Genomic DNA, 23,533 nt, shown 5'->3' with positions numbered 1-23,533 from the left:
TGCAAGAGGTTCCCAATCCCTGTTTTAGATTTCGTATTTGATGTGCCCGGTCCTTGCGTGATGAGAAGGCAGGTGAGAAGCAAAGAGAATGAATAGGTAGCAAGAACTCCCACAGATCCACGAGGAAGTACACTTAAGATTGCTGTCTGTGCATCCTTAGACATGAAATGAATAACAATTATTATTTTCTAGTTACAGGTAGGTAGCCGTGTTGGTCTGACGTAGTCAAAACAAAATAAAAAAAATCTTTCCAGTAGCACCTTAGAGACCAACTAAGTTTGTCATAGTTATGAGCTTTCGTGTGCGCACACTTCTTCACTAACAGTGCCTCCGTCTTATCTGGATTGAGCTTCACTTTGTTGGCTCTCATCCAGTCCATTACCGAGGCAAGACACTGGTCCAGCACTTCCACTGCCTCACCTGCAGATGTAAAGGAGAATAGAGCTGAGTGTCATCAGCATATTGCTGACAACATTCCCCAAACCTCCAGATAACCCCACCCAGCAGCTTCATTTAAACAGCCTGGGGGATAAAATTGAACCCTGAGGAACCCCACATTGAAGACTCCATGGGGCTGAAGAGCACTCCTTGTGCCTCACTCTCTGGGAATGACCATCCCAGTAGAACCGGAACCACCTGAAAGTAGTGCCACCCACCCCTAACTTGGACGGCCGCTCCAGAAAGATACCATGGTCGATGGTATCAAAAGCTACTGAGAAGTTGAGAATTACGGTAACAGGGACACATTTCCCCTGCCTCTCTCCCGACAGAGGGCAACCAAGGCAGTTTCTGTGCCAAAACTGGGCCTAAACCCTGACTGAAATGGATCTAGAAAATCAGTTTCCTCCGAGAGTGCCTGGATCTGGACCACAAGCACCCGCTTAAGAACCTTGCCCAAGAAGGGGATATTAGCTCAGGGGTCCCCAGACTTACCGGGCTTCGGGCCGGAGGGCAGGGGAGTGCGCGCGCAGCGGGCCGGAGGGCAGGGGAGTGCGTGCCCGTGCGCATGCGCACACGCACGCAGTCGTAAAAAAATCGTCGAAAATCGCTTGTGCGCATGCGTATGGGCCTCCCCCCACCCGGAAGTGCACCGGAAATGACCTCTTCTGGGTCGGGAGAGGCCCATACGCATGCGCACAAAGCATTTTTTTTGCAATTTTGAAGATCGCCGCCGCACGCCGGGGGTCGTCGCGGGCCGGATTGGGAGGCCAATTGGGCCGCATCCGGCCCGGGGGCCGTAGTCTGGGGACCCCTGGATTAGCTATTGGCCAGTAGTAATTTAGATTTTCTAAATCTGGAAGGGCAGTTCTTGAGAAGTGGTCTTACCCCCCTCTGCCTCCTTCAAGCAGGCAGGGACCACCAGGAATAATAATAATAATAATAATAATAATAATTTATTATTTATACCCCGCCCGTCTGGCCAGGTTCCCCCAGCCATTCTGGGCGGCTTCTAACAAAATAGATGCCTTGTAAAGGTCTGGTAATGGTTATTCTCTTTGACCTCTGGTAGGAGGGCATTCCACAGGGTGGGTGCCACTACCGAGAAGGCCCTCTGCCTGGTTCCCTGTAACTTGGCTTCTCGTAGTGAGGGAACCGCCAGAAGGCCCTCGGCACTGGACCTCAGTGTCCGGGCAGAGCGATGGGGGTGGAGACGCTCCTTCAAGTATACTGGACCGAGGCCATTTAGGGCTTTAAAGGTCAGCACCATCACTTTGAACTGTGCTCGGAAACGTACTGGGAGCCAATGTATGTCTTTCAGGACTGGTGTTATGTGGTCTCGGCGGCCGCTCCCAGTCACCAGTCTAGCTGCCGCATTCTGGATTAGTTGTAGTTTCCGGGTCACCTTCAAAGGGAGCCCCACGTAGAGTGCATTACAGTAGTCCAAGCGGGAGATAACTAGAGCATGCACCACTCTGGCGAGACAGTCCGCGGGCAGGTAGGGTCTCAGCCTGCGTACCAGATGGAGCTGATAAACATTCATCACCTCCCTGGCCTAGCCAGCTGTCCCCTCCCTGCTAGTTTTTATCAGCCATGAGAGCCCAGGGCACAAGCGGTCGCCCTGACCAAAACAAGGACTTTGTCCACATTATCGAGCCTTACCCATCCAACACGACTCAACTGTGCTCTGGACACCCCATGAGATTCATCTGCTGTCAAAATCCCAGTGCTGTAGGTGATGCAAACGATTCTATCCTCAATATGCTTTGCAAAAAAAAAAAGTCACAGCAAGTTGCCACCAGTTATGCCACTTCCTTTGGATGGAAAGCAGCCAAGAGTTTAGGTGCCATCGCTGGAAGGTGCCGCCTCCTGTCCCTTCATGGCGTTTCTCAGCCGGAAACAAGCTGGGCAGCTGGCCGTTCCTAGAAGGTGATGGTTCTTGAGCAGATATATATATATCAGACGCAGGCAGGGGATCAATCTATTTCTTCCACTTTATCAAATTGGTTTGGGTATTTTTGCCAAGTGAAAGGCCAAAGACTTTGCCCTCTCTCCCGTGGCAAATCCATGTGGGTTTGGCAACACAGATTAATATGCTAACTTGCCCGGCTCTCTGGAACTGGGTGTGGGCTGAGAAAAATAAGAACAGGTTTTTCCCTCCGGATGGGGCTGGGAAGAGCAGCTGTGGGGCGGAAGAGTCTTGCGTAGCGGTGGTTTGTTTCGCTCAGACGCCTTCCGAAAGGAGTTTCGGCGCATGCCATGTGCCAGGGAACCCGGGGCAAACCCTTTTGCCCATACGCAGTGGCTAATTTCGCACTTGTGCCTCTTGCAGAGGAGTGGCTACGGAGCTGTTGCGTGCCATCCTTCTGCTGGGCTCCATAAAAGCACTTTGAGTCTTGAGAATGTGTTTGGGGTGTGTTAAATCTATTGATGAAATGTCTATCCTGCTCTGATTTTGGGGCTCCCAGCGGTTCCCCCTCCTTGCTGCCAAGCAGATCCAGGCTTACTTAACTTCAGCAATGTTGCAGCGTTCATTTATTTTCCATGGAATCGTAGAATTGTAGAATGGGAAGAGATGCAAAGGGCCATCTGGTCCAACCCCTGCTTTATTTAGCAGAATTTGAATCCTGCTTAATTTGTAAACGAAACCTCTTAATCAGTCCTCCCTGTGATCACACTGTGGACTTTGCTTTGGAAAAAGGAGACCTAGGGTTCAAACCCTGCCTGGAAGCCGCACTCAGCAACCAGGAAGACCTTCTCCCAAATTCTGAATATTTGGAAACTTCACAGCAAAGAAGGGAAAGGCACTCTGCACGTCCCTAGAAGCTCATTTACCTGCATCCTGGGCAATTAGCACATGCCCTGCAGCCCTGTGCCTGCCATGGGAGGAGGCAAGCCTCAAAGCTTCCGCTTTAATGACATGTAACAAAGAAGACCAGCGTGCAGCTCTGAGCTTTGCTTGCCCTATTTCTGCAGGCTGTGGCTGCATCCAGGTTAGACTGCTACAATGCACTGTGCCTGGGACTGCTTTGGAAGACGGTTCAGTAACCTTGGTTGATGCAGAATGTGGCCATTTAGATGCCTATTTCGGGCCCAATCTCATTACACCAATATTCATTTTTATTGGGGTTTTTTTTTCGTTTCCAACACACACACACCTTTTTAAAGCTCTAAATTTCCTGCTATGGGCAATACTATTCCCTGGGGTGTGATGGTAGTGGCATTTCCTGGTGCAAAGAGGCAGCAGAGGTGTAAATGACTATCAGACTTTGACAAGTTGTGTCAAGTTCTCCAGTTCCGTTGAATTCATTAAACTACGTAGTTTTAATGGGATGTTGAAGAAATGTGCAATTAATTGTTGCTATTTTGAATCATTCTGTACCACTGACTTTCTTAGTGGGTTGAGCCAACTGTGGCTCCCGGTTCCAGAAGAGGATTATTGTTGTTATGTTGTTGTTGTTGAATTTGTTGTTATTGCTGTTGTTGTTGTTATTGAATTTGACCAAACTGCGGGAGGCAGTGGAAGACAGGAGTGCCTGGCGTGCTCTGGTCCATGGGGTCACGAAGAGTCGGACGCAACTAAACAACAACATTATTGAATTTACAGTATATACGGCCCTATACCTGGGAGTCTCAGGATGGTTCACAGAATAAAATCAAGATATAAAACCATAAAATACCTACAGTAATAAAAATAAAAACAACAACCCAATAGCCCCCCCCCAATTTTAAGGGCATAAGATGTCAATTAGATCAACCAAAGGCCTGGTTAAAAAAGAAGGCTTTTGCCTGGCGCCTAAAGCTATATAATGAAGGCGCCAGTCGAACTTCCTTGAGGAGAGCATTCCACAGACGGGGAGCCACTGCAGAGAAGGCCCCGTTCTCATGTCACCCTTTGGACCTCTCAAGGAGAGGGCACATGAAGGAGGGCCTCAGAAGATATCAGGGTCCGGGTAGGTTCATATGTAAAGAGGCGCTCCTTGAGGTATTGCGGTCCTGAGCTGTTTAAAACTTTATAGGTCAAAACCAGCACTTTGAATTGGGCCTGGTAGGTTGGGCTTCATGGGGAGGCGATTCCCTTTCCAGCTTGCCTGGGGCAGGGGGGGGGGCGCAATAGCGCCAGTTGGCAGAGTCGCCTTGGAGCCTGCCCGCTGGCAGCTAGTAGCTGTGGGCAACCAAACAGCGAGCTTGTTTGCCTTCCCCAAAACAATGTTTTGAGACACACAGATTAAACTCCGATTTGTGGAAAAGAATTGTGCCATGCAAGATAGGCCCCTGAACATCACCTGGTACCTCTGCAGCTCCCATTGCCACAGCGAGGTCAGACGAAACCAAGGCTCTTCACTACCTGAGCTATCATGATGTGGAGACCAGCGTAGCCGCTGACAGGTGGCACATTTGGTACATGACCTAGGTTCAGTGTGGCCTGCCCCCAAAAGCAGGAGCCTTTCCAAGAGTAAGGTGTGGTGAATTTGCCCCGGTCAGGAGTGAATAAGAGAGGGAAGCTTGCAAACAGCCAGAGGCTAAGGAAGAGGAGAAGGGAAAGGAGACAGGAACCAAACAGGTGAGCAAAGCTGGGTGAGGTCCCCGGGGGGAAGTTGTCGCCCTGGGCCAAAGAGAAGGCAGGCAGAGATCCCAAGAACAAAGTGCCGACGAAGGTGCAGAAGTTGGGAGTTTTCAACGGTAGCCATGATCTGGGATGATGGGCCTTGCGTCTTAATCCTCAGCAAATTCAACACCAAAATGACTCAGCCAGTAGAGTGTGAGACTTAATCTCAGGTTTGGGTAAGAGGTCCATGTTCGGTAAAAGGTTCCTACATTGCAGGGCGTTGGGCTAGATGGTCCATTGGTTCCTTCCAGCTCTACAGTTCTAGGATGCTAAGAGCCCGTCTCCCAATTGGGAAAGCTTGAAATGGACATGCAGATGAAGCACCCCGTCTATCACTAGATCTCTGCCTCTGAGTGGCCCCTGATGGTGTTTTACACATGCTGATGTGTATTATCTGTGATGTACGGGGCCGTGAGGCTGGTCCTCCTGGCCTGCTACTGCTGGCCAATTCTGGACTAGCGAGGGCATCCTCTTAAGAATGCTGAAGAAGGCCGTCTTTTCTGCCAAGTCCCAGAGCTGGGGGAAGTCAGTTCAAGAGGTAGTGATGTTTGCAGAGGTCCTGGGTGCTGTGAAACAGGTACTGACCTGGGTGTTGGTAGTCATTGGTACCCTGGGCTCTGGCACAGCTGGTTACTCTCTTGAATGGTGAGGGGGGCATGGGGCTGATGCTCTTGCTCTAGTCCATCCTCAAGGGGTCTTGCGGGTCAGATCAGAGCAAACTAAAAGCCCTGCGATCCTCTGTGAAATTTCCTTGGCTTTTGTGAGTTCGTGTATCGTCTGGTGGGTCCTCATTAAAGGTAAAGGGACCCCTGACCATTAGGTCCAGTCGCGGACAATTCTGGGGTTGCGGCGCTCATCTCGCTTTACTGGCCGAGGGAGCCGGCATACAGCTTCCGGGTCATGTGGCTAGCATGACTAAGCTGCTTCTGGCGAACCAGAGCAGCGCATGGAAACACCGTTTACCTTCCTGCCGGAGCGGTACCTATTTATCTACGTTCACTTTGACGTGCTTTCGAACTGCTAGGTTGGTAGGAGCTGGGACTGAGCAACGGGAGCTCACCCCATTGCGGGGATTCAAACCGCCAACCTTCTGATCAGCAAGCCTTAGGCTCTGTGGTTTAACCCACAGCGCCCCCGCGTCCGGGTCTTCATGAGCCTGGTGCAAACTATGAAGTTGCTGAAGCTGCGTCAGATTCTGGTCAAGCTCTCACTCTACTGACACTTCACCAGCACCCTCACCCAATGTTCAAAATTAGCCAGGCGCCAGGAACATTTCCCCCCTGACTTTTGACCACTTGTAGAATTTTATCTGCACAGTCGGAATGAATTTTGGGAACCAAAATGCAGGAGCAGCCACCATTATGAAAAGGAGGTCAGAGTCCCGGGATCAAGCGACTTTTCTTCTTTAAGTTCTCAAAGCTGGCTCAAGGTTGTCACCTGAACTAGCGAGATGTTTAACTGTCTGATCTATCGCAGTCATTCCATCGTTTGAAAAAAGAAGACTTGAGAGCCATCGTGGCCAAAAAAGGCAACTAGACATTCTGTTTTGGCAACTCCAACCTTGGTTTTAAGGAGCCATTTGGCACCTAGCTTATTTATCTGAGTTTCTAACACTGCCCTCATTTGCACCATCATTCCATCCGTTATCTTCGTAATATGGGCCATTATCTGTCTGGCGAGAGCTCTGGATCGATGATGCCTTCTGGAGGTTCCTCTTCTCCATCATCCTGCTGGTGATCGTGTTCCTCTGGAGACCCTTGGCCATCAACCAAAGAGATTTGGAACAAAATCCACCAAGTTCTCCATTGCAAGCACTACCATGGGCTGTGCAGAAAATCTCCTCGGAAGGAGAAGCACCTGGGAAGGCTGCCGAGTGCAAGATAAATGTTGGCTGGGAGTAGAGTCACTTTCCCATCGCAATAACGGCCTCGCACAACTGAACTGGAGCGAAGGCATCGCAGCCAGGACTCTAGTTTGCCTTGAGGAAGATGTTTCAGTTCAGAATGCTCTTCATCACATTTTCTCCCTCTAAGATGTGGAACGAGCAACATCTTCCTCTAAATTTGCTGAGGCTGCTTTAGGCGTCCTGCCGTCTTCCGTTCTGTGGGCATGACCAAGCCAGCGTAGACGTTGCTGAGACAGGAGCGCAAACAGGCTAGGAATGTGGGCTTGGAAGAGCGCATTTTTGTTTGGAGTTCTGTCCTGCCATGTGATACTCAAAATCCTGATGCAAGGCTTCGCTCCTGGCAGTTGCAGGCTGCCTGCGACTCACTTCCATAAAGCAGCGTGCTCAACGCACAAGTCTGGCAGACCTTAGATGTTAGCATCACATTCTCCCACGCCCTTTCGGAGAGGCGAGCCATTGCTGTGGCTGCCTTGCCAATATGCATATCCAGCTCAGTGCAAATGGAGAATTTGCTGGTTATGGTACAGCCCAGGCAGGCAGGATCCCAAAGGATATGCTATGTACAGAGAGCTGGCTTCAGGCACCAGACCTGTTGGCACACCAACTTTACAAAGATGTCTGTAAACAGGACATGAAGGCCCTTGGGGCTGACTAATGGCTTGGCTTCTCTGCATCCCGGGTGGAGGAAAGGAACCCCAATTTCCTTCTTTTAAGCTGTAACAAAAATTGGGAAAGAGAAGGGGCAGCATGGCCTACATTGCATGCTGTTTTGCCTTGCAATCCCTTACAACAAGTATAATTAAAAGAATAATTAATTTCCCCCTCTCTTTTAGCTGCTGATTAAAAAGCAGAGGAGAAAATGAGCTCCTACCGTAGGAGAGGGGAAGGTTAGGGTTTTGCCTCCAGCTCTGTCCTCAGGGCTTAAGGTGAGCTCAGGGGTCAGATCTACAACCTGTTTGTTTTCCTGCAAGGGGCAAAGGCGTCACCAGGGAGGAACGCCTCTGGGCATGTGCAGAATACTCTCTCCTCATTGAAGGGTGGAATATTCAGGGCAGGATCAAAGAAAGAAAGAGCTTTTCATGCGTCACAGAGTTAAACTATGGAACTCCCTGCCACAGGAGGCAGTGATGGCCGCCAACTCGGATGGGTTTAAAAAACTAGTGGATAGTTTCACGGAGGAGAGGGCTATTGGGGGCTCCTAGCCAGGATGGCTGTGTTCTGCCTCCACAGTCGGAGGCAGCCCTGCTTCTGAATACCAGTTGGAAACCACAGGAGGAGAGAGTTGCTCTTGTGATCGGGTCCTGCTGACATCAAGGCATCTGGTTGGCCACTGTGAGAGCAGGATGCTGGACTAGATGGGCCATTGGTCTGATCCAGTAGACTATCTGGAGAACTCTAGTTTTCCTTTAAAAAATAAAATTATTTATTTGGTTTTCCAAATTAAAATTTTACAGAGATATATCAAACATAAATCGTAAAAACAAGATTCCAAAGAATCTTCCATTCCCTCCTTTGTGGGTCCTGTTATTAATCGTTTCCTTTGGGATCTTTTATGACATTCCAAAACTTTTACACCTCTATTATATCCAGAACTCACCCTTACACTACAAGTGGTATTCCAACCCTACTAACAATTTTAACTGTTTACAATGGTCTTTAAGTTACAAAATTTGTCCATTCCTTATTAAAATTTTGCTCTTTCTGATTTCTAATTCTTCTGGTCATTTTAGTCATTTCAGCATAGTCCACCTGCTATTCTTCTCTGGTAGGGACATTGTCTTCTTCCCATCTCTTTCCAGCAGACTATTCTTAGTTTTTTATGAGATCAGGATGCCGGACTAATGGGCCCCCATTGGCCTGACCCGGCACCCAGCAACACTTATTATGTTCTTACGTCATGTTCTTATTGTGCAACCGCAGCTCCAGACACCCTTATGTTTGGGACCCTGGGAGGCCTCTAAAAACGGCAGTTTGCCATTTCCAGACTGGTTTGGCAGGTGTGCAGGATGAGATCTGCTGGATCTGCCTTGGGAAATGGGGTGTCCCTTTTATTGTTGGGGGTGGAGAAACGTGAGAGAGGTTTGGGGCTGGCTCCGTCCTTGCCTGAACTGGTTCCCTGGGCATTACAAAACGGCTTTGGCTCTCTGCCGGGGGAATCTCTCCTCCTCATCATCCCAGACAAAGGGTTCTCTTTTGTAAAGAACAATGCTTTGCAGGCGGAATTGGGCTGCCAGATCCTCCTGATTAAAGATGCCCTATTGAGAGAAATCTTGCTGCACCTTGTGTCCCAGAACCCCAGTTTTGTTGTTTACTTATTTATCTATTAAATTTACGTGCCGCCCTTCATCCGAAGACCTCAGGGCACTTCACAGCACAAAATACAGAATGAAAACCACAAAGCACATACAGTAATAAAAACAAGAACAGGAACAAATGAAAACAAGAACAGGAACAAAACAATAACCCTGCTTCGCCACAAACACATTTGAAAGTTTCTTCCGTGAGGGCAAATTAGATCAGGCATGTAAATTGGTCTAAATATATTTCCTCCACGTGTTTTTGTAAACAACAGCTGTCACCTAATTTATTTATTTATTGCCTTTACATCCCACTTGCCCCCCCCTCCAAAGAGCTCAAAGTGGCAGGTACGTGGGGATTCGAACCTTGTTCTCTCCCTGGTCCCAACCCAATGCCACGACTGGTGCAATTAGGTGGTTAGCTTTTAACTTGACTCATCTGATCATGCACCAAATAAATATTTGCATGTTTGCATGCTTTAATATCTCACAAAACTGCCTCTGAGCAACTCCTGCCGTGTTCAATGGGACTTACTGCCTTGCAGGTGTGTTTAGAGTTGTGTAGCTTACAATAGTGTTCAAAAATACAACATTGTAACCTTAAATATAACAAGAAAAAGGATAAAATGTTCAAATGTTAATAAACGTACCTTCTGCATATCTCCGCTAATTTAAATTATACCATGCCCTCTCCGAAGACCCAGATGAGACAACAGATGAGTTAACATTCAACATTAACCATACTCAGTGGAGTTTTGTGACTTGTCCATGAATTTGAGTCCGTCTACTCTGAGTATGAGGGACGCGGGTGGCACTGTGCCCTAAACCACAGAGCCTAGGGCTTGCCGATCAGAAGGTCAGCGGTTTGAATCCCCACGACGGGGTGAGCTCCCGTCGCTTGGTCCCTCCTCCTGCCCACCTAGCAGTTCGAAAGCACGTTAAAGTGCAAGTAAATAAATAGGTACCACTCCAGCGGGAAGGTAAACGGTGTTTCCATGTGCTGCTCTGGTTTGCCAAAAGCGGCTTAGTCATGCTGGCCACATGACCCGGAAGCTGTCTGCAGACAAACACCGGCTCCCTCAGCCTATAGAGCGAGATGACCGCCGCAACCCCAAAGTCGTCTGCAACTGGACCTAACGGTCAGGGGTACCTGGACCTAACGGTCAGGGGTACTCTGAGTATGACTTTGGTGGCTATCACCCAATATTTTTTTAAAAAATGGAACCTTTTGCTTTTAATTGTTTTTAGAAGAGCATATTGTTTTAATTCATTTTTTTATAAAAAAATTTAATTCCATTAATCCCCTCCCAGTTTTTCTTCCGGCAACGGGTGGTGTTATTTCTTCTGTTCTACTTCAGTACTTCTGATGTTTGCTGAAGGCAGCCCTGTTTAGGGACGCTTTTAATGTTTAATAAATTATTGTATTTTAATATTTCTGTTGGAAGCCGCCCAGAGTGGCTGGGGAAATCCAGCCAGATGGATGGGGTATAAATAAATTATTATTATTATTATTATTATTATTATTATTATTATTATTTGATTGCTTTAAATGCAGCCAGTGTATGAAATGTGTGTGGAGTTGAGAAAAAAGATGTGCCATTTGCTTAAGGATATTGGGTGGTGAGAATTATTTCCGGAGCCCTGGCAGAAAATACATGTTTGCTTTTGCATTGTCTCCTGCTGTTGGTTTACAGACAGCCCAGAGTTATACGGAAACTTGGTCCCTGCCCTGAGGATCTTACATTGAGGCAGGAGCGAAAGGAAAGAGTTGTCAGCCGGCAGGCAGCGTGGGAGAAGCCAATGGGATGATCATGGAGGATTTTGCTTCACAATTCTGAGTTCAAGGAATGGGAAGTCATGGGAAGTGGCCGACTCCCTTATTACTCAGATAGGAGCATAAGACCGGAAGAAGAGCCTGGCACCTTTATGAATTCATAGAAAATCCATAGTTTAACCGACTCTCCTCATACCAACGCCATTTTTTAACCCTTAAAGAAAGGTGAATTTGGGCTCCACCTCTTTCCATGAACCAAAAAGCAGGAAGTAATGTAGGGCACCCCGCCATAATTCCCCAAGTGTGAGCAGGGCCGTCTTAAGCATACGTATCTGGCCCCATGGTGAAAAGCTCCCTTCTGCCCCCCTCCCCGGTTTCCCATAGTTTTTTAGGGAGGACAGCGCTTCCGGCAGGTGGCCACGGCATGGCGGAGGCGGGCGAGGAGCTGATGCCGGGAGGCGCCACGTCCAGCCTCCGCCTCTTCCCTGGCGCCCCATGCCACTAGCCTCTATGGGTAAGACACCCCTGAGCCTGAGAGCACAGGCACAGCCCCCCAACCAGGGAGTGACCAGGGGGGCGACACTAGACATTTGCAGAGGCAGCTGAGCAAGTCAGGTGTTCTGAAAGCCCATCTGTAGTCAAGTCCTGAGGGCAAGGATATGCAAAGAGTTTTATTGTTCTTTCGGTGATGGTGTTGGGAAAGATGTCTTGATAAAGTGACCTAATGTTGAACTTGTGTAACCCATGTGTACCCCTCCCCATTTGTGACATGCTGGTGATGTCATGATGATGTATCAGTGATGCCGCTCGAAGTGTATTCTGGGGGAAAGAGGGAAGTTTTGAAAGAGGATGTCACCCCATGCTCGGGGTTCTTACTCCTGTGGGGACCTGTTGCGCAACAATAAAGATAGTGGTCTACTGACCGCTGTTTTGCTCCAAATTACTTGGCTGGAACTTCCTTCTTTTACTTAGCATGGACCTTGGGGGACTTGCACCCCAACGAGCTGAGCTGTTGAGTAGTCTCTCACCCCGGAATCCCCCCCCCTTAACACCGTTGATAACCTTTTATCTTCCATGAACTTGCCTAATCCTCTTTTAAAGCCTTCTAGGTTGGTGGCCATCACTGCCTCCTGTGGCAGGGAGTTCCACAGGTTAACTCTGTGTGAGACTCTTTCCTGATTCAGCCTCATAGAATGCTCTCATGAGTTCTAGCGTTAGGAGAGAGGGAAGAAACATTTTCTCCACTTTCTCCAGGTGAAGCATCATTTCATAAACTTCTGTCCTCTCGCCTCTTCTCAAACGCTGCAACCTTTCTTCATAGGAGAGTCACTCTATCTCGACTGTTTTTTGGTTCCCTCTTATTTAAGAATTATGAAAGGCTTGGAACTGATTACAGCACTAGCTGATAAAAGTTCTGTCTTCCTTTCGAATGGAATTATGCATTTATTCATTCCCATAAATGCTTGCCTCACTTTTCCTCCCTTAGGGCGGCTAACAAATCTCTTTAAAAAACAATATGAAATACAGTAAAACCAAACACCACATGAAAAATATACCAATGGAAATATGCATAAAACAGCCATAAAACAAAAGAGAATAAAATTCAGCAAGGAATCACCAAGCAGAATATATTTTTTAATGGTGTGTCTAGAATTAATAGCCCAAAATATGGGGAGAGGCACAGAGAAACAGAGGCGCTGGAGATAAATAAACAGTATATTTAAATATACAGTATATATCCTGTTGTGAGAGCTGGACCATAAAGAAGGCTGATCACTGGAGAATTGATGCTGGAGGAGACTCTTGAGAGTCCCATGGACTGCAAGAAGATCAAACCTATCCATTCTGAAGGAAATCAGCCCTGAGTGCTCACTGGAAGGACAGATCCTGAAGCTGAGGCTCCAATACTTTGGCGACCTGAGGAGAAGAGAAGACTCCCTGGAAAAGACCCTGATGTTGGGAAAGATGGAGGGCACAAGGAGAAGGGGACGACAGAGGACAAGATGGTTGGACAGTGTTCTCAAAGCTACCAACATGAGTCTGACCAAACTGCGGGAGGCAGTGGAAGACAGGAGTGCCTGGCGTGCTCTGGTCCATGGGGTCACGAAGAGTCGGACACGACTAAACAACAACAACAACAACAACATCCTGCTGGACTCCTGTATTTTAATATTTCTGTTGGAAGCCGCCCAGAGTGGCTGGGGAAACCCAGCCAGATGGGCGGGGTATAAATAATAAATTCTTCTTCTTCTTCTTCTTCTTCTTCTTCTTCTTCTTCTTCTTCTTCTTCTTCTTCTTCTTCTTCTTCTTCTTCTTCTTCTTCTTCTTCTTCTTCTTCTTCTTCTTCTTCTTCTTCTTCTTCTTCTTCTTCTTCTTCTTCTTCTCCCTTTCCCTTATGGGGTACCCAAGAGCCCGTATAGAGTGCTTTGTAGGTTCTCCATCGGTAGGAGAAAATAACAGAGGCCAACCAGAGAATATTGAGAAGCAAAGCAGCTAGTAAGCCTGATCTTTATCAAACTGTGGCAACAGGGTGCTCCCCCACACACACGCAGGAGAGACCCCAAACCAAAGAGGACCCCAAACCAAGGTGTGCCAGCCCTTATGTAGACTTTTGAAATTGCCCACCCTCAAACTCAAGACCACCCCCAGAAACATCACACACACCGTACATCACAGAAGGGGTGTAGCCCAAGACCCCCCCCCCAATTACATCATACTTATATCAGAGAAGGGCTGAATTACAACAGAAATCTGAGTGAGTTGTTATTATCTTGTCTGCCAGGTTACCTGATTGGATTACCTGGGCATCCTGGCCACTCTCTTGTTAAGATAACTACTCAATTCCTGAATCCAGGTCACAGGTCAGAGGCTCAGGTTCACCCTATTCATATCTTAACTGTGCCCTTGAGACAGGATTTGTGAGCCAAGAGAGCACCCCCATTGTGTCTTGGCTCAGAAATGACCTTGCAGAGAAATATTTGAGGTCATTTGGGAGAGACAAAATGGTTTCAGGACCCATTTTTCTGTGGGGTTTTAGACATGGTGGTTTATACATTTATGAATATTTCATATATATATATATATATATATATATATATATATATATATATATATATATCCTTAAAATTCATAACAATTCATAAGGACAGAAGGTTGTGGAGGCTTTGGTGGCTGATTCCGGGAAGTGGCGTTTGTGACACTCTGCCTTCGTGCATAATAGCTGGTAATAATTAGCAGGATCTTCTGACTCAACTGTTGTGAGTTTGGTTGCTCCATGAGGGCTAGACTCCTGCTCTTTCCTTTTCGAATGAATTCTTGGGAGTTCCAGACGAGCTGCGAGGCCTGGATTCGAAACAGGGTTTTACACGTGATCTACTGTAATTGCTGTTTTTATTGTTCATTGCTTCGGGGTCTATTCATCAATGCAGCGAAATTTTCAAAGGGAAAAGGATGCATTTGGCCGCGATGGTCTCAAGGTGCCAGGCCGGCGACTCTCCGGAGGAGCATTTGTTGCTGCAGAGCCAAAGGCTGGCGGCTTGTCGTGCTGCCACCCAACCTGGCACCAGGAAGAAGCCATGCTTTGTTGCAGAGTCCTGGGGCTCCTCCATCCTGCCCCTCCCAGCGTTTGGGGGGGGGGGGAGAGAGAGAGAGAGACAGTGCTGGGCTGCATTTGGCTCCTTTAATTTTTCTAAACGAAATGCGCATGCAGAGCTCCTGGGCTTGCTGTGGTCCTTGCCAGGTACTGCCTCCAGCTTTGGGCTCCAATTGCCCAAGAGGCTTGACTCAGGTGCCCTACCTAGCCCCTCCCTGGGGAGAGCTGGCACCGGAGTTGACTAATAAACGGGTGACTGGCAAGGCTGGCTTCTCAGTTTGCTGCAAAACACCCCTGGGAAGAGAGGGGTGGGGAATTTCGGTGGGACAGGGGGTGGGCCGGGGCACGGGGGGGGGAGCTGGGATGCTCTGCTAGCAGGTTGCCCGTGTCCACAGACACCAACCATGGAGCTGCTCCGTCTTCCTAGGTCCCTGCGACGCTTGGGGTGCTGGTGGCTGACAGGATCGGGACCCAGATTGCCAGCTGGCATTATGGCGAGCGAAGACATCACCAATGCCCAGGACCTCTTGGACCTCAGCTTCAAGTGTGAGTGAGGGGAGCTCAGCAGCAGATTTTCAGGTTGTGTTGGGGAAGAAATTACCCTAGAACAGATTGTTCAGCTGTTGTCCTGTGAGCAGGGAATTGCAGCTCTGTGAGACGAATGGGTGTGTGTGTGTGTCTCTTAACAACCCTCAGCACCCTTAAGAAACTATAACTCCCAGGATTCTTTGAGGGAAGCCAAGTTGCATCATAGAACAACAATTTTCCAGAGTAGTAAACTGTCAATCCCACTTCCCTAGGAACTCTGGGAATAGCAGTGTGGAGGGAATATGGGCCTCCCTCAACAAACTACAGCTCCCAAGATTCGGGGTGGGGGGGAAGCCATGTCCGTTTAAAGTGCTATCAGAGTGCTTTAAATGTATGGCATGAATTTGGTTCTAGAGGGACCAAGGCTACATTCCTCAGCACATTCCTAACCTACCTTGCAAGGCTGTTGGTGAAAACGATCAGGACAAAAGTTTGGTAAATTACGCTGAGGATAAACAAGTAAGGCCAGAAGCAGCTGGGTCTGCCTTTTGTCCCCTGCATTTTTTTGTGTTCCTGGTTTGGCTGCTATGCTTTGGAACACTTCAGAATGAGATGAAGAGAGGAGGGTTTGGCTGTTTGCTCTGACCGGAAGTGCGAGGGGGGGGTTATTGTCCTGAGCCTTTGAAAAGCGCCTCTGGCTTCCAAGCGTGTGTTACGTGAGCAAAGTGGGCCTTTCCATGGGGCGATTATGCAATCTGCCTTTGGGGCTATGGCGGGCTTTGCTGAGCCAGCCCCAGGAATGTCAAAGGAGGCTGCAGGCCAAAGACTTTGTGTTGCTCATCTCCGCTTTGAAATACCCAACTAACTTCAAAGGGAGAAAAAGACCGGATGGTAATAGTAATAATAATAATTATTATAATAAACACTCTCCAATGGGGTCACGAAGAGTCGGACACGACTAAACGAGAGTCGGACACGACTAAACGACTAAACAACAACAACAACAAAAATGCGTATGTTACTTTGCAGAGTAGCAGAGGAGAGTGTCCTGCTCCCCCCAAGGGACTTTTGCAACCTAAGATTTGACACTGGAGGCAGGCGGTAAACAAGCAGATTCCTTAATCTGTCCTGGTTGCCCAAATCAAGACACAAACACTCTAGAACAGGCATGTCAAACCTGCGGCCCTCCAGATGTTTTGGCCTACAACTCCCATGATCCCTAGCTAGCAGGACCAGTGGTTGGGGAAGATGGGAATTGTAGTCCAAAACATCTGGAGGGCCGCAGGTTTGACATGCCTGCTCTAGAATGATCTCCACTCAAGCAAACAGGAATCCCAGAGAGGGAGAGAGGAACAGAAGACACTACTGACTCAAACTGCTGCTCCGTTTAGCTTAGTATGGCCAATGCTTTTGTCAACAGGGACAAATGTCAGGTTCTGCTTAGGCAGGAAGAACCAGATGCACAAATTTAGGATGGGGGACACCTGACAGCAATACATGTGAAAAGGATCTTCTAGGGGGTCTTAGTGGACCACAAGCTAAAAATGAGTCAACTGGAAAGAGAAGTTGCTGAACTGCAACTTATCACCAAACTTAAAACCATGGAGAGGCCTGGTCTGAATAGAGACATTGGATTCTTATCTTTGGCCATCTCACCCCTTGCTTTTTCCTGTAAGACCAATTGCAGTGTTAACAGTCATCAACAAGTTTTCACACCTATCAGTCAATCACCCATTCCCACCCATAGCTGCCAAGTTATCCCTTTTTTAAAGGGATTTTCCCTTATGCTGAATAGGCTTCCTCGCGAGGAAAGGGAAAACTTGGCAGCTCTGTTCCCACCACCCTTCTGAGCATCTCAGAGCCATAGCTGCCAAGTTTTCCCTTTTCTCGCGAGGAAGCCTATTCAGCATAAGGGAAAATCCCTTTAAAAAAGGGATAACTTGGCAGCTATGCTCAGAGCTGGTGCACTGAGCAAACCTTGCCTCTCCAAGCCAAGCAGAGAGTTTCAAAGCTCTTTCAGCGCCAGCAAACCTGAAGCGGACCTGGCGCAAAAAGAGCTTATGAGCTCTCTGCCTTGCTCAGATGTAACTTGCGCAGTTTCAGCCCCCCTTGCCTGCTACCGCATATAGTTGGGACTGTGCAAGTTAAAAGAGAGTAAGGTTATTATTATTATTTATTAGATTTATTTACAACCCTTTCCCACAAGATCTCAGGGAAGTTCACAGGATAAAAAATAGTTAAAACAACAGAACAACAACCCCCCCACAAACACATTGAAAAGGCAATAGAATGTTAATCAGCCTTATTAAAAAATACAAAATACAAAATAACATATTTAAGAACAATTTAAAAATGCAAAAGTGTGTGTGTAAGCTCCTTTGCACAGGCTCTGCTTGGAAAAGTGACTCCTCAGAAATATTTTTAAAAACACACACACACATTCAATATTGCATCGCCTGCTGGTGTGTGTTGCTGCCAAGCAAATACCTGCCCTTTTTAATTTTAATTTTTTTCACTTGGCAACTGGCCCGGGATTTCATAGCTGCGAGCAAAGCGGGGCTCTTCCCCGGGATGTCCTGAGCTTGTCTTGACATCCGTGCGGCATTTTCGGCCGAACCCTTTGTACCCCGTTGAGCCTGCCCAGGAGGCAGGTGGCGTAATAGCCCCACAGCAAACGGGTGAGGAAACAAGGAGGGCTTGGCCCGCACTGTAGGGCCGGCGTGTCTTTGTGAGCGGGCACCAGGCTTGATCCCGCCCCATGGGCCTCCCTTCCCTGGGGGATGCCCTAGATGGCTTCCTGGAAAAAAATGGGTGGCACCTGCTAGGGATTTTGCAGCCTGGTGGCTGAGGAGTGTTTGTTTCTGTGTGCATCTGCTTGGATCTCATATGCTACAGTGCCATAAAGTGCCAAGCCCCCTCTGGCAGCTAAAAAAACATTGGAGAAAAATCTGGTTCCCCCAGATCCTTAGCGGAACTATTTATTGCTTTATTACATTGTTATCCCACCTTCCAGCTCAAAAGTGGTGCACACAGCTCCCTCCCTTCCCTGCAAGGGAGGTGAGGCTGAGGGAGGCAGCAGCAGGCCCAAGGGGACACCCAGTGCGCTTCATGCAAATGAGCAGGGATTCGAACCCAGGCCTCTGCCATACCCTAGTTCGGCAATCCTGATCCATTTAAACAGAAATCCTAAATACGATCCTGGTAGGCTGACTGTCCAGTATTTTGTGATCACATTTTCTGTTTGTTCCACCCACATGTCAGGGCCAAAATTCTTGCGAAAAAGGGGGATACGGTAGATCGTAGAATCATAGAATTGTCAGGGCCCACAAGGGTTATCAATTAGTGCTCTCCTTCCTGGGGCAGGAGCAGGGAGTGCTTGGAGGGGTCTGGGGGCCGCATTGCCTTCTGGGGGGCCGCATGCCAATGGTAGGCGGGGCCAAATGGGCAAAAACACCACCTGTGGATTTTCTACCTTGCCCAGTAGGCTAGGCTCTCTACATGCACTCACATCATCTCAGCAGGGCTGGCTGGTGGGGGAAGGCGGCTAAGGAAAGGCCCAAGGGCCAGTCAGAGAGCTGCGCCTGGCCCTTGGACCACCGCAGCCGCTTAGGAGCTAGCCCTGCAGGAAAGCTGCTCCGAACATCTTTGAGTCCAGACATCCTTCGGGAACCAAGTGTCTTGGTTCCTTTGCTTTAAAAATGGTAGAGTCGGAGAGGACCCCAGGGGTCATCTAGCCCAACCCGCTTCCCAGGCAGAGACCTGCCTCTCCACTCCCTCTCTTACCCTCCTCTCTTGCATTCCCCACAGCTCTGGCCTCGGAGCACATGGACCTCAAGCAGTTGGAACTGGACACGGCGGTGGCCAAAGTGGATGAGCTCTCCAAGCAACTGGAGTCCCTCTGGACGAAGAACCCCGCCCAGCCTCTCGGGCAGCTCAAGGTGCGGAGGCAGCAAAGGACCCTCTCGGGGGGGGGGGCGTTTCCTGGATCCGGCCAATGGCCCACCCAGCACCCTCTTCTCACAAGGGCCAACCACTTGGGATCTCAGTGTAGTGCAGGATTTAGGTATAAGCTAAACAAGCTCTAGCTTCGGTCCCCACTCTCTTGGGGCCCCTAAAAAAAACTAAAAGAAAAAAAAACTGGATGTACATTTCCAAAAATATAAGATACAAAAATAAAACCTACATACAGCAACAGTGTTTTGTGTTGTGTAGGTTCCTGTGATGTAAGTCATGGCCCCCGCCTGCTAGCCTGCTCCCTCAAATATCACTGATTTGCTCATTTCTATATACAGGGTGCCTACATTCTGCATGGACTGGTTGCATGGCAACATGTGCAAATGGCTTGAGATACCTATTAGGTCCATAAATCACTATATAGCATATATTCAGCACAAATAGCAGTGGCAATTTGTTGTTGACAGCTGGACTTTTAAAGGGCCCCATTACCTTCAGTAGCTTAGGGCCTCATCAAACCTAAATCCGGCCCTGCCTCAATGGGATCACATTTTTTATATATTCTATTTAGGATAAATGGGTCTTGTTGGAGTAACAAATAAGATTTCAAACTATAATATCAGTATCACTTCAGACATCAGAAAGTTATTCAATTAGAAGGTACAGTGGAACCTCGGTTTACGAACACAATTGGTTCCAGAAGTCTGTTCATAAACCGAAGTGTTCGTAAACCGAAGTGAACTTTCCCATTGAAAGTAATGGGAAGTTGATTAATCCATTCTAGAGGAGGAAAAACACCCCCTAGAACGGATTAACCGCTTTGCTCCGATGCCTTCGCAGAGGCTGGGGAGCGTTTCCGCGACTGGGCTGCAGCCGCGAAAGCGGTCCCTGGCCTCCGCAAAGATATCGGAGCAAAGCCCCAGCCTCCGGAAGGCATCGGAGCTGGGACTTCGCTCCGATGCCTTTGCGGAGGCGGTCCCCGGCCTCCGCAAAGGCATCTGAGCGAAGTCCCGGCTCCGATGCCTTCCGGAGGCCGGGGAGCGTTTCCGCGACTGGGCTGTGCAGCCGCGAAAGCAGTCCCCGGCTACCGGAAGCCGGGGACCGCTTTCGCGGCTGCACAGCCCAGTCGCGGAAACGCTCCCCGGCCTCTGGAAGGCATCGGAGCGAAGTCCCGGCTCCGATGCCTTCCGGAGGCTGGGGAGCGTCGCGAAAGTGCTCCCCGGCCTCCGCAAAGACATCGGAGCGAAGTCGCTCTGATGCCTTTGCGGAGGCCGGGGAGCACTTTCGCGACTGGGCTGTGCAGCTGCGAAAGCGGTCCCTGGCTTCCGGTTGCCGGGGACCGCTTTCGCGGCTGCACAGCCCAGTCGCGGAAACGCTTCCCGGCCTCCGGAAGGCATCGGAGCCGGGACTTCGCTCTGATGCCTTTGCGGAGGCCGGGGAGAGTCGCGAAAGTGCTCCCCGGTCTCCGCAAAGGCATCGTAGCGAAGCCGCTCCGATGCCTTCCGGAGGCCAGGGAGCGTTTCCGCGACTGGGCTGTGCAGCCGCGAAAGCGGTCCCCGGCTTCCGGTAGCCGGGGACTGCTTTCGCGGCTGCACAGCCCAGTCGCGGAAACGCTCCCCGGCCTCCGGAAGGCATCGGAGCCGGGACTTCACTCCGATGCCTTTGCGGAGGCTTGGGAGCTGCGAAAGCGGTCCCCGGCCTCTGCAAAGGCATCGGAGCGAAGTCCCGGCTCCGATGCCTTCCGGTGGCTGGGGCTTTGTTCTGATGCCTTTGCGGAGGCCGGGGACCGCTTTCGCGGCTCCCCAGCCTCCGCAAAGGCATCAGAGCGAAGCCCAGCCTCCCCGAAGGTATCCGACGCTCCGATGCCTTTGGGGAGGTTTGGCCTTTGCTCCGATGCCTTCGGGGAGGCCGGGCCTTCGCTGCGGGCCTCCAGGAGGCATCGGAGCGAAGGCCCGGCCTCCCCGAAGGCATCGGACACTCAGTAGACCTCCGGCACCTCGGTTTACTAACTTCCGGGTTAGGATAGTTCGTAAACCGAAAGTTCGTAAACCGAGGTGTTCGTAAACCGAGGTACCACTGTACAGTCAAACCTTGGTTGACAAACACAATCCGTTCCGGAAGCCCGTTCGGCTTCCGAAATGTTCAACAACCGAGGTGTGGCTTCCGATTGGTTGCAGAAGCTTCTTGCACTCAAGCGGAAGCCATGCCGGACGTTTGGGTTCCGAAAAATGTTTGAAAACGGAAGCAGGAGCCGAAACATTTGAGAACCGAGGTTTGACTGTTTTCTGAAAACCTAGTCAGGCTATTCTTTTAAAAATGTGTTGCAAAGCCGAGTGATAGCTTCCAGGATAGAATTAATGCATTGAAAGAATTCTTGCTAGTACTGTAAAAGGTTTGTGGTGAGTTCCGGCACCGTTTTTCCTAGAAAAAAAGTGCCTCGCTCATCTGACTTGGTCGCCCCAGCAGCCTCTTCTGATCCCCTTGCAAGTATCTTCAAGAGAAGCCAGTTGTTGGGGAATTGGGAGGTGGGAGGGGCAAAGAGGGTCCCCACAAGCAGCCTTGTGGAGAGAGCTTGCTTGCCAACCAATTCTTGCCAACCAATTCCTGTGACCCTGGCCAGCTCTTATTTTGCCAGGCCTGGCAGGGTGGACATTGTCGAGTCGCCCCCCCCAAATCTCCTTTCTCTGTTCCTGGCAGGCTATGGAGAGATTCAGCACCAGCCCGTCCCACGAGCTGCTGGGCAGGATGAGTCCCATCTCCCCCTCCCCGCTGCCCCTCTTCCCCCGCAAGAGCCTGGCGACGGAGACCACGGAGAGCACCCACTACTCCTTTGGGGAAGCGGCGCCGGGATTCTCACACAGCTCCACGTACGGCTCGTCGTCCCCCAGCCAGCTCTTCGCACCCAGGTCCCCGCTGGGCCGCCCCACCTCGCCACGGCCGTCCCTCTTCCTCCAGCCGGAGGTGGACCGGGCACTGCCGCCCCCCAGGCCCAAGGTGCTGCCTGTACCCTACGAGACAGCGCCCAGCCCCACGGCCTCTCCCCGCTCCCTCCGGCCCAGCCTCTCCCTGGAGCGCCAGTATGACTACAAGACCTATGCTGGGCCGCTGGGCCGAGCCAGCTCCCCACGGATGCCCACGGAAGGAGCTGTGCCACAGTCCTTCTTCCCGGACCGGGTGCCGTCCCCGCGGCCACCTCTGCCGCCACCATACGAGAGCCATAGCCTGTACCCGTCGGCACCCAGCACCTTTGCACCTTTCCGGTCTCAAGGTAAAGGTCGAGCGAGGACTGTGGGGGGGTCTGGTGGTTGGGCACTTTTGAGGCGGGGGTGGGACTGCTAGCCTTTGGGTCACGAGCCCATCAGTTTCGTCAAGTTAATGGAACAGAATTAATTGGATTTTGGATAATTGTGCAATTCGAATTGTGCTGTGTTATCAGCCTTGGTGGGAAACGCAAATTGCTTTCTGAATTCTTTATAATATACGGGTAGGTTCTGTTAACTGCCTGAGACCTCTGGGTATAGGGCGGTATAATAATAATAATAATAATAATAATAATAATAATAATAATAATAGGCACTGGGGATGAGCTCAAGATTGAAAAGCTTTGGGCTGGAAGGTCAGGAAAGACGACATGAGCCAGAGGTTTTGGGCCAAGGAGAAAGGTCCTTGGGTGCATCTCTGAAGATCTCCCTCTCTGCAGATGACCTTGTGATCCGGAGGAGGGTGCAGAAAGGGTGGAACGAATCCGACCTGGACGTGGCGTATGAGAAGAAGGCGGCCCACCCAGTTGGTTATGAGCGTGAGTGTCAGCCGGGGTCTCTGGAGGGAGGAGAGGGAGAGACGTCTCGATGCTCTAGTGGGCGGGCAGGCAGGAGGCAAAGTGGGGGGGGGGCAAGGAAAGGGCTTCACCCCGGGGCTCCATGGTGGGCAGCCAGGCTGCTGGGGCATCCGCAGGGCCGGATTCTTTAGAGGCCCCCATATATATCTAATTCAAAATATAGGCAATAATAAACTGTAAAGTAATTTTTGAGGTTCAATGAAACTTACAGAAAGGTGGAAAACAAGGCTTATTTTTGTATACTTCCACTTTCTTTATATTTGGGGGGGGGATTCTCCTACTTTTTCTCATTGCAAAGTCTTTTGATCAGGTCCTCAAAACCAATCTCACGTGACACATCTCCTCCTATACCTGGTGGAGATCAGGCACCCAGGCTGCCTTGTCGCATAGTTGTACTGCTGGGATTTCTAATAGACTTCAGCTGAGAAAAGGAACGCTCAGTGGAGCAATTTCTGACCACAAAGGGTAAAAAATCTGGCAATGGGAAAGTTCTGTGGTTGCCCCCCTTCTTCCCTTGATGCCCTAAGTAAGTGCCTTTTTTTGCTTAATGGTTTATCCAGCACTGGGCATCCCATCTCCAATAAGTCTCTCTTTCTC

At 49.7% G+C, this 23,533-nt stretch overlaps 1 protein-coding gene and 1 pseudogene across 1 annotated transcript in view; both read left to right on the top strand.

Annotated features, from left to right (window-relative positions):
- PPP1R13L (protein phosphatase 1 regulatory subunit 13 like) overlaps positions 1-23,533 on the top strand; it is a 39,196-nt gene that overhangs the window by 4,403 nt on the left and 11,260 nt on the right. The window contains exons 2-5 of the mRNA XM_035117668.3: positions 15,044-15,162; positions 18,952-19,082; positions 21,796-22,366; positions 22,799-22,897. Of these exons, the coding sequence (XP_034973559.2) occupies positions 15,108-15,162; positions 18,952-19,082; positions 21,796-22,366; positions 22,799-22,897 (856 nt within the window). The 5' untranslated portion in view covers positions 15,044-15,107. The remainder of the gene's footprint in view (positions 1-15,043; positions 15,163-18,951; positions 19,083-21,795; positions 22,367-22,798; positions 22,898-23,533) is intronic.
- LOC148685486 (transmembrane protein 87B-like) lies at positions 5,219-6,001 on the top strand (annotated as a pseudogene).

The sequence above is a fragment of the Zootoca vivipara genome, chromosome 6, assembly GCF_965207765.1.
Source record: "Zootoca vivipara chromosome 6, rZooViv2.hap1.1, whole genome shotgun sequence".
NCBI lineage: Eukaryota > Metazoa > Chordata > Lepidosauria > Squamata > Lacertidae > Zootoca > Zootoca vivipara.
This window is presented reverse-complemented; position numbering and strand designations above follow the sequence as displayed.